The sequence below is a fragment of the Lactuca virosa genome, chromosome 5, assembly GCF_052849685.1.
Source record: "Lactuca virosa cultivar CGN04683 chromosome 5, Lactuca_virosa_CGN04683_v6, whole genome shotgun sequence".
Classification (NCBI taxonomy): domain Eukaryota; kingdom Viridiplantae; phylum Streptophyta; class Magnoliopsida; order Asterales; family Asteraceae; genus Lactuca; species Lactuca virosa.
In genome coordinates, this window is record NC_136430.1 from 403,478,548 (window position 1) to 403,488,489 (window position 9,942).

The following is a 9,942-nucleotide window of genomic DNA, read 5'->3' on the forward strand; positions in this document are numbered from 1 at the left end:
AGGATGAAAGGAAGACAAAACTATAAACATTAAATGTAAAATTAAAATTATGAAAGGTATAGTGGAGGCGTGAAAACTAAAACCAAAGTCGCAACCTACATTATTTTTAAATAATTGCAAAAAAATAGAATAATTTATATTTTTCGGATTCGGACATCCGAAATATCTGAAAAATAGGATATTTGAATTTTGAATATTCAAAAATTCGGACATCCGAAATTTCAGATAATTTTGGATCAGATTTCAGATTTTTGGATATAGATTTTTCCTAGTGTATCCCTCATCAATTTTCATGTTGTTCCACAGACTTGCACTTGCGTATTTTTAAGAAACTAGAAATTACGCGATTGCCACTTCACGGGAGACGAGGATTGGAAGTATATTTATGTTTGCTTTGCAAAGGGGTGTGATCTATAAATTTTGTGTAAGATACCAACATACGAAAGTCTTGTGGCTAAAATCTAAAATCCAAACGTAAGAAAAAAGGACAGGGGCCTTTTTTGTAAATTGCAGGGACAAATTTTGTATTTTATTTTTTATATAGGGGCCAAACCTATCAACATACAAAATTATCGTGACAAAAATCTAAAAGACAAAACCATTGTAACAAAAGTAAAAAAAGGCATTGCGGCAAAAGTGTAAAAACCAAAACTATTGCAGAAAAAATCAAGAAGGCAAAAATACACTATTCACACACATGTGTTGTATTTTATTATATATAATAATAACATCCAGTCGCTTAAAACACTTTCATTAACCCCAAAAATCTATAACAGATTTGATGATGAAACGTAATATAATAATTTGTTTCTTTTGTGAAAATTGGCCATCTATAATTCTAACAAAAGCAAAATATAAATATCAATTGGGTGGCTTGGGAGGTGGTTACAAAACCAAAGAGCAAAGGTGACCTTAGTGTCCGTCGACTCAATTTCACCAACTTGGCTCTTCTTGTCAAGTGGTGGTGAAGACTTAAAAATGATAATAATTCCTTTTGTGCTTCTTGTATTAAATCTATTCGTAATCTAAAATTTGTGGATGATAAGCCGATTGCAAAATGTTTGATTAAGGGAGTTTCGCTCAATATCTCAAGGATTGGAGATTGTAGACGAGTTGGAAAATAGAGGGATTTATTTAACCTTTTGTTTAAAAAAGGTGATTAGCATTAGTGATAAAACTGTTTTCTGCAAGGGGTGCAGGGATGTTCCTTTGAAGCCACTCTTTCCCAAGTTATATTTAAATTTTTGTAGACCTAATTGCAACAAGTATGAAAATGTATAGACCCAAGATAATGTGATTGTAGCATTTGATCATATGATATGATGCACGTTATCAAACACAATAAAAATGAATCCATATTCAGAAAACTTCAATACAAACAATACAAAATTTGGCACAGTAGTTGTGAAGCTGAAAGATTAGATAGGAGTAATGTAATGTATTAATATTTAATAGGTGCATAAAACAAAAAGAACATAAAGGTTGTATTCCACAAACAAAAGTTCCATCATTAACAAGATTAAAATTCCTAACACAAACAAAATCGATTTCATCCAATTCAATCTTTTACCTCCAATACAAGCCTAACGGTTTTGTGAGTAATCAAAACTCAAGGGCTGCTGCTGACAAAATGGTGCCTGCTGTTATCATTAAATTCCAATAACCAAATCAACCACTATATTATAAAATGAAATATTTATAAAATGTAAAAGTTACCTGAAAAACCGCATGTCTAAACTGATCATATGTGTGTGCATACATCATTGAATGAGAAGGCCATTGCATGTAGACAGCACCATCCCTTGAAATGTGATTCATTCCAACAACAGCATATTGATTATTCATGGCTGAATTCCTATATCCAATAGGCACTTGTTGAGGGTTTGGTGTGGGTCCCACGTGAGGTATTATGGGGTCATACTGGACACCTGGCGGAGGCGGTTGGAACTTTGGGAGACTCAAAGGTGGAAACAAGTTGAACCCTTGGCCAATTGGAAGGTTCCTCACATACCTGACATATTTAATGTTAACAATAAAATAAAAATATTATAATGACTTAATCCAGTAAGTTATAGTACATACATACCTGTCATAACTCCTGTCATAATCTGGATCAGTTAAGTCCTTCTCTCTGTCCCTAAGAATGGCTACACGAGAAGTATTTCCATTTCCATCAATGGTGAAGCTTCTAGAACCTTCATAATCATCTCCATCTGTAGTACCTTCTGATTGAGGGCTGCCCGGAGTACTAAAAATCCGGGCACGTGCCCGATCATACTCCTCTTTTCTTTCTTCAACACTACGTACCAAATTACACTTCTTTCCCTGATCATTTGTTCCATCAAAAGACGATTTTGGCCTTGGCTTTAGAACAATCTTCACATCTTTCTTTTCGTTTTCAGACTGTTTGGTTGGGATATCGGATAGACAGATTGAAGGGTATTTGGATTCGGGTAGTTTCTTGACCAAAATCCGGGTCCCTTGACCATCTGTGAAGTTATCAAGAACCATGGTTTGAAGCCCATAGTGTTGGGCCACACGATGGGCTGCTAGGCGAAGATAGGATGTAGGAAAATGTTGGAATTCGAATTGATGTTGTTCATTGTTCTGGATGAACTTCTGAATGTCAAGTTCCATTCGAAGAACTGAAATGAAATAGAGAAATTTAGTTTGAACTTTGAACATTAGAACAATGTGTAAGATGGAGGTTTTGAAGGATATATCATTCCAAAAAAGTGTTGAATTAAATGCTGGTTTGAATATGGTTGCTAGTTGCTACAGCTGTTCATGGTGTATTAGATTTGGGGGACTTCATTCCTATTAATCTGTGAAGAAATTTAACGTGATTGATGGATTTACTTCACTAAAATAGAAAATTTTCCCAACAAAATGTTGGTTTAAGAAAAAAATCCGATGAAAAAAGATCTGGTACAGAATGCAATGGTTATATATAGTATTAACAACAGATGTGGTATGTGACTTCATTGACAACAGTAATTGATGTAATCCTCCGTATTATGCAGGATTCCTATGTACGATATCAAGCATCAAAACCAGATCTACAGCTCCGCTAACCCTAATCATCATATAGCTAGAAGAATCAAACTTTGACGCCATGAGAAACCACAAACAAACACAATCTAACACACCCGATAAAAAAAGAAACGAATAGATCGAGAAATCAGCATCTAAATTTAGGGCAAAATTGAGAAAAATAAAATTGAAAAAATAACTAACTGGAGAGACGATGACGAGGGTTCTGGAGAGCCTCAACCAAGAAAGGATCCACCGCCATAGTCGCGTAAGAAGGTTCCGTCGTCGTTGTGGTTACTGACGATACTGAATTTTGGTGTTCCATCGTATCTTTTTTTTTCTATATTTTCTCCTCAAAAAAAAGTTAACCAATTAATCGAATCGCTAACCTAATATCTCATATGTAAGTATTGGTATCTGATAATTGTTCTCCAAAACCCAGATTGGAGAAACAAAGAATCTTCTTCTCTCTCCTATATCCCGAAAGGGAGAAGGTTTAAGAAGAAGAAACTTGTAGGCTTGTGCAGGGAGCGTCGTTTCGATTGATTGCTCCTCTTATCTTGAGGCGACAGGTCCCAAGAGAGATAGAGAAATACTCGGGGTAAGATATTTTTTTGCCATTTTTGAGAATAGGGTTACAGATTCAATTTTCAATGTGAAATCTTTCGTCAACGCAGTAGCCCAATCGGAGTTATGGTGGGCTTTGTGGTTGGTGACAACTCACTCACATAGTCACATGCCTTTGCTTTGGGGTTGGTAAGAATCTTGTTGCCATTCATGGCTCTTCCCATGTTTTATACAAAACAATCGGATAACAAAACTATTTGGGTGCCCATGTTTTCCCATTTTCTAATGTAAAACTTATTGTTCACATATAAGTTGAGTAGGATTTCTTTTTAAAGACAAAAACGACTTATTATGCAAAACGATATATGTGTGTACTTATGTTTTTCGATCTTTTGAATGTAAAACGAAGTTTTCATATAATGCGAGAACGGTTTTCTCTTCTACAAAGACGAATATTATTTGTAAGAAAGTATCGCAGGATTGATTTGGACTCTATCTCTAACATTTGATTACTTGAAAGAAAAAGAATCTAAAAAGCGCAAGTATTGTAGTTGTTTTTTGTTAGGATGAAAACATCTTCTTTTACTTGTATGAAAATCTACGAAGTAAAATCTCAAAATGTTTGAAATTTGAATTAATTGAAATATGTTATGTGTTTGTTTGACATGGAATATAATTTATTCTCTACTTTATTTGAGATTTGTCAAAAAAAAAATTATGTAATATGATCAAAATTAGTTTTTATTGATTTCTTGCAACTCAAGAATAAAAATGATAAAAACTTACATTTATTAAACTCTTATCTGATCAAAACTATGTGGGCTTGTTGGTGTAGGGATAGGCGAGTGCTTATGGGTATGAATGTAGGTGTAGGGGCATGGTGGGGTGGGCATCGACTTCGATGTTGGCGTGGGATTTTTGGTGTGGATGTGTCAGTGTGCATGTGGGTGTGGATAGGGATGAGATTTAATGCCATAAAATCGAACCAAAACCGTTAGAACAAAAATATGTAGAATCGGTCCGGGTTCCGAGTTTAAAGAATGACTTTATCCGGATTTCGGGCAATCCAGGTTTGGGTTATTCGGGTTCGGGTAAACCGGATTTAAGAACCGGAACTGGTGTTAGGAACCCAGAACCGGTTTTAGGAGCTAGAACAGGTTTCTTTGAAAGGTTTAAAACATGCATGTCTCATTTGTTTAAAGTCGGATTGGCATGAAGTTTTTTCCAACACATAGTTTAGAGTTTGTACGTGATTATAGACTATATTATGACTTACAGTCCCCCAAATTCGGGATATCAAAGTTGGAAATCTCCACTTTTTCATATTTTTGTATTCAGTGAAAATTGTAAAACATGCATATATATATATATATATATATATATATATATATATATATATATATATATCAGTTTCATTTGAAATCGGATTAGCGCGATGTTTTTTCAAACGTATAATTTAGAGTTTATACATGATTTTAGACTATAATTTTGATATTTTTAGTTTATATTCAGTGTCTTACAATCCCCTAAAGTCGGGAAATCAAAGTTAGAAATTTCCAGTTATTCAATTTTTTTTTTTTTTGTATTCTGTGAAACTTTTAAAACATGTATATATCTAATTCATTTGAAGTCAGATTAGCATGCATGTAACGGTACAAATTTCAAACATTTTTTTTCATTTTAAAATTCTCGAAACATAGTTCATAGCATCAAGCTGGTGTGTACAATCATGTCAGTGCCTTCCCGCGACCCTGTGAAGTATTTGAAACACATTAATCAACATTGTAAGCACAAAGCTTAATGAGTTCCCCAAAATACCATGTATACAAGTAATTAGCCTCTCGTGGCTAAATCTCAATAAGGACCCTCCGGTCATGTGTCTTAGTGAAGACCCTCCGGTCTCACATCTCGGTATGGAACCTCCGGTCATTGCTTAATAAATACACATAATGACATAACAGCATAAGTCATAAAGACAAAATGCATAATAACACATAAATAGATAAGACTCGCCGGTCAGTAATACAAATCAGACCCTTCGGTCACACAAAAGTTACCACACAAGTAAGTATAGTGAGAAGACTCACCTCTCGTAGTGTCACACCCCCAAATCGGAACGGCGGAAACATTCGGGGAGGAGGACGTCATGTACAGTACCACAACAATTGCATAATAGTAATCAAAGCAAACACAACCATTACATTGATAGAATATAGTGTTTACATCTGTTCAATACATAATTTGTATGACATCAAAAATGTATAGCAAAAGTATAAAAGACGCGACTCTACAAAGCTCCGTCTTCTCAAAACCTGTGGGTGTACCTGTCTACCGGTTCCATAAGAATACAAGTGGTTTTGAAAGTGTATCAACATTTAAGTTGGTGAGTTCATAAGTATGTTTTGAGATGGGAAGCTTGTCTTTGTTCTTTGAAAATGTTATAGTGTACTTCCAGAAAATCCATTATTTTCTTTAGTAGATGAAATATAGTCTTAGGACTTAAGACCAAAATATATGTTTGTTACTGTACTCTGAAATAGTAAACTGTACTCTGGAATAGTAAATTGTAGTCTTATTAATATATAAAACTATATCATAAATGTTTGTTGAAATTGTATGTTGTACTAGTGTACTTTGTACTGAAATAGCAGTGTATCGTAGTAGTGTTTGTATGGAAACCTTTTGTATGTGTTCCTGGAATCCATCAGCTGTAGTGTAAAATAGTGTACTGTGGTTTCATTATTTAAAATAAAACCTTTTGTATGAGTGTATGGAATCCACCAGTTATAGTGTAAAAATAATGTACTGTAGTTTCATTATTTAAAATAAAACCTTTGAAGTAGTGATAATCTCGTAAACAAATGTTTTAGTTGATACTATTGTGAGTTTCATATAACTATGCTGGTATCGCCTAGTGACCTCTACGACATTCTTCAGGCGTCGGAATGTTATGACATTTATCACCCTAGGCCTACCGGCCTAGCTGTTGCAAGCAGCTCAGGTGCGGGATTGTCAGTCTCGTATAGATCTATACACAAATTCACGCTCTCCCTCCAGGAGACTCTGTTTATAATTTATAGGACTTGGACATGTACCCCGATGGGTACAACGAAGTAATGCCTCACAACTCTGTATTAACTAGTTTACGTGTAGTGTAGTAGTGTTCTCTTGTACTAGAAACTGTATATATTACCTTGTAGTAGTGTACTTTGTAATGTAAAATAATTATACTTAAATAAATATTTTAGTAGTGTATCCTTGAATTAGTGAAATAGAGTAGTGTTCCATAAACTATACATTTTATAGTTTATATACTTGTTTCTGTATAGTGTTCTTGAGCTTGTAAAATAGTGTAGTGTTTCCCAAACAATACCTATTATAGTTTAAATGTATGTTCTTGTATCGTTTATTGAACTTAGCAAAATAGTGTAGCGATTCACAAACTATACCAACTATAGTTTAAATGTATGCCCTGTAATGAACTGTAGCATTTGCAATTTAACAGTGTGTATAAAGCGGTAGTAAGAGATTTATGAAAAATTCCATTTTGCTCGACATGCTACAAAAGGGTTATATATATATATATATATATATATATATATATATATATATATATATATATATATATATATATACAGCGATAAATCGGTTTGAAACAATTGCAAATGGTTTGAAATGGTTTGAAATAGTTTGAATGTTAACACAAGAGTCCTTGTGTTTAACTTGTACCCCCCCCCCCTAAAAACATTGAAAAATAGTGAAAACGTAGGGGTATGAACTCAGCTCTAGTGTGTGTTGTGTTCAGGTAGCGAAATTGTAGAGATGATCCTCGGGCTAACGTATGTGGAAATAACGGTATCCTAATAATATTTAAACATGTAATCGTATTTAAATTAGAGAAATAATTTATTAAAGTGTTAGACAACACTTAATTTATGTAAGGAATACTTACAAAAATTATCGAGAATTATTTGGAGTGTTGCTAGGTGATTTCGGTCTAGCCCTCACCGAAATCCCTTGATTTCGGTCTAAAACGTCAACCGAAAACCAAGTTCACGGTCTTAAGGTGTTCTCGGTCAGGAAGGATGTCGGTCTAGTGGTTCTCGGTCCAGATGGTTTTCGGTCAGCTTGAAGAATTGAAGATTGTTCTTGGTGTTCTTGGTGTTCTTGGTGAATTTATGAAGATTTGAAGGATTATGCTTGAAGATTTGAAGATTCTTGGATGATACTTGAGAGCAAAATGAATGTGTTTTCGGTTTGAAAAGTGAGAAATGATTCATGTTTTCGGGTGAAATCATATATATAACGAGGGTTTTCGGTCGAGGGGAGTTTTCGGTCGTGGAGGGTTCTCGGTGGGGTTTGCGGTCCGAGAGTGAGGTTTGCGGTCCGAGTTTTCGATCCGAAGAGTAGGACCTTTCGCATGTTCTCGATTCCTATTTTTGGCCCCAAAATTGTGTTTTGGTCTAAATGTTTTTATCCTAAACATTAAAATACTTATATAAAAACATCATTTATATATTTTAAATCATATTTAACCCTTATGATCTTAACAAAATAAACAAAACTCGAATTTTATTTAGAGGGTTTGACTTTTATCGACTTTTGTTGACTTTTATTGACTTGAAAATAACGGGTTGTTACACGTAGAAAAGCAAGTAACCCCGTACCCGAACTGCCGGTCTAGAATCCTCCTAAACGTGCCACATATAACTCTAATTAATAATAATATCAATAACCCCAAATTGCTAGACCAATCCTCTAAACTAAATCTAAGAAGGGTAAAAGACCATTTTGCCCCTTATTGGTCAAAAGTCCTCCTAAACTCAAAAGTCAACGAAAGTCAACACCCAGTACGCTGGGCGTACAGCTGGCAAAGCATGTAAGGGGATTCTCCACCCTACGTTGCGCGTAGCTGGGATTACGCACGACGTACTCCTCAGTCTCCCTTTTCTCACTTCTTTTGGTCTTAACCCGTTAAGACAAACATTCCACCCATGGATATGGGCTAAATAAGACCTACTCCTTCATAAAGTTACTGACTTTGACCCTTTGCATGGCTAGTCAAGACCCAATCCCAAAAACTCCATTTTTCTCACACAAAAGGTCATATAAGTCATGCATGGAAGGATAAAAACGCCCAAGCACTCATTTTTATGGACTAGAACACTCTAATACACCTAAAGGTGGGGGTGTTCAAAAGTATCCGCATCCGGAAAATCCGATCCGAAAATCCGATCTTATATTATCTGAAGTTTCGGATACCCGAATTTTCGGATATCCGAAATTCGGATATCCGGTTTTTCGGATTCGGATACAGATAACAATTTTGTAAAATTTCGGATATCCGAAATCCGAAAAATATGATTTTATTTTGTGTTTATTCTTTATTTCAAAACACTTATATCTTACAGTATCTTTATTAATAACTAAAACTATTCATAATATCATTAGTTAAACTACTTATTTAATACATCTGCCTTTGTATTGAAATAGCATGCTGGTCACGAGAATTAAAGAACAGAAGCATTCATGCATTTGTTTTATTTTAATTTGGCGTAAGATTAACAAATTAGTACTATCATATAATATTACATATAAAATGACTATCAGTTGATGATTATGTATGTGATTGAAGACTCAATGCAACAACTTTTTTTACATGTACAAAATAAAAATGAATTGGTTTTTGTTAATAAAAAACAAACTGTTTATAAATTTATGTGGTGTGGATGCTTAAATGCAATATATTAACATTGATATTAAATGAATTGGTATTTAGTAATTACAAAAGTTTAGACTTTTCGGATATCCGTTTTGGTATCCGAATCCGTATCCGAAAATTCGGATATCCGAATTTCGGATATCCGGAATTTCGGATACGTATTCGGATATTAAAAATTCACTATCCGAAATTTCGGATATCCGAAATTCGGATATCCGAATTTTCGGATATCCGGTTTTGAACACCCCTACCTAAAAGGACAAAAGAATAGCTCAGGAGTTCACCAGACTCACAAAGTTCCAAACTTGGGACCTAAAACCATAAAAAGGACCCAAAACAAGAACTAGAACATAAAATGAACAAGTTTTGAGTTGGATACCTCTGCAAGATGCACAAATTGAGGTAAAGTTCACATCCACAAGCTAGAAGCACAAGCTATCCTTCCTTCAAGGTTCCTTCTTCACCAAAAGCTTCACAACAACACTCAAATGAGCCACATAGCACTCACACAAGCTATGGAAACGGGATTAGGGTTTGTAGGAGGTTGGAGGCTGATAATGGTGGCTAGAAATGAGGTCATCTTGTTCTTTAAAGAGGGACACAAGAAGATATTAGGGTTC

General features: G+C 34.7%; 1 protein-coding gene across 2 annotated transcripts; it reads right to left on the reverse strand.

Moving 5' to 3' along the window:
• Positions 1-1,423: 1,423 nt before the first annotated feature.
• LOC145111293 (Single-stranded nucleic acid binding R3H protein) lies at positions 1,424-3,759 on the reverse strand. Of its 2 annotated transcripts, none has more exons than XM_079047586.1 (4): positions 3,238-3,759; positions 2,087-2,645; positions 1,717-2,011; positions 1,424-1,637 (listed from the first exon to the last, which is right to left on the reverse strand). In XM_079047586.1, exons 1-4 carry the CDS (start codon positions 3,356-3,358, stop codon positions 1,584-1,586), a joined length of 1,029 nt encoding a protein of 342 aa, XP_078903712.1. In that variant the 5' UTR covers positions 3,359-3,759; the 3' UTR covers positions 1,424-1,583. The 2 variants fall into 2 exon arrangements, with proteins under 2 accessions (XP_078903712.1, XP_078903711.1); XM_079047585.1 differs by having other exon boundaries at positions 1,424-1,640; positions 3,238-3,756.
• Positions 3,760-9,942: the final 6,183 nt, after the last annotated feature.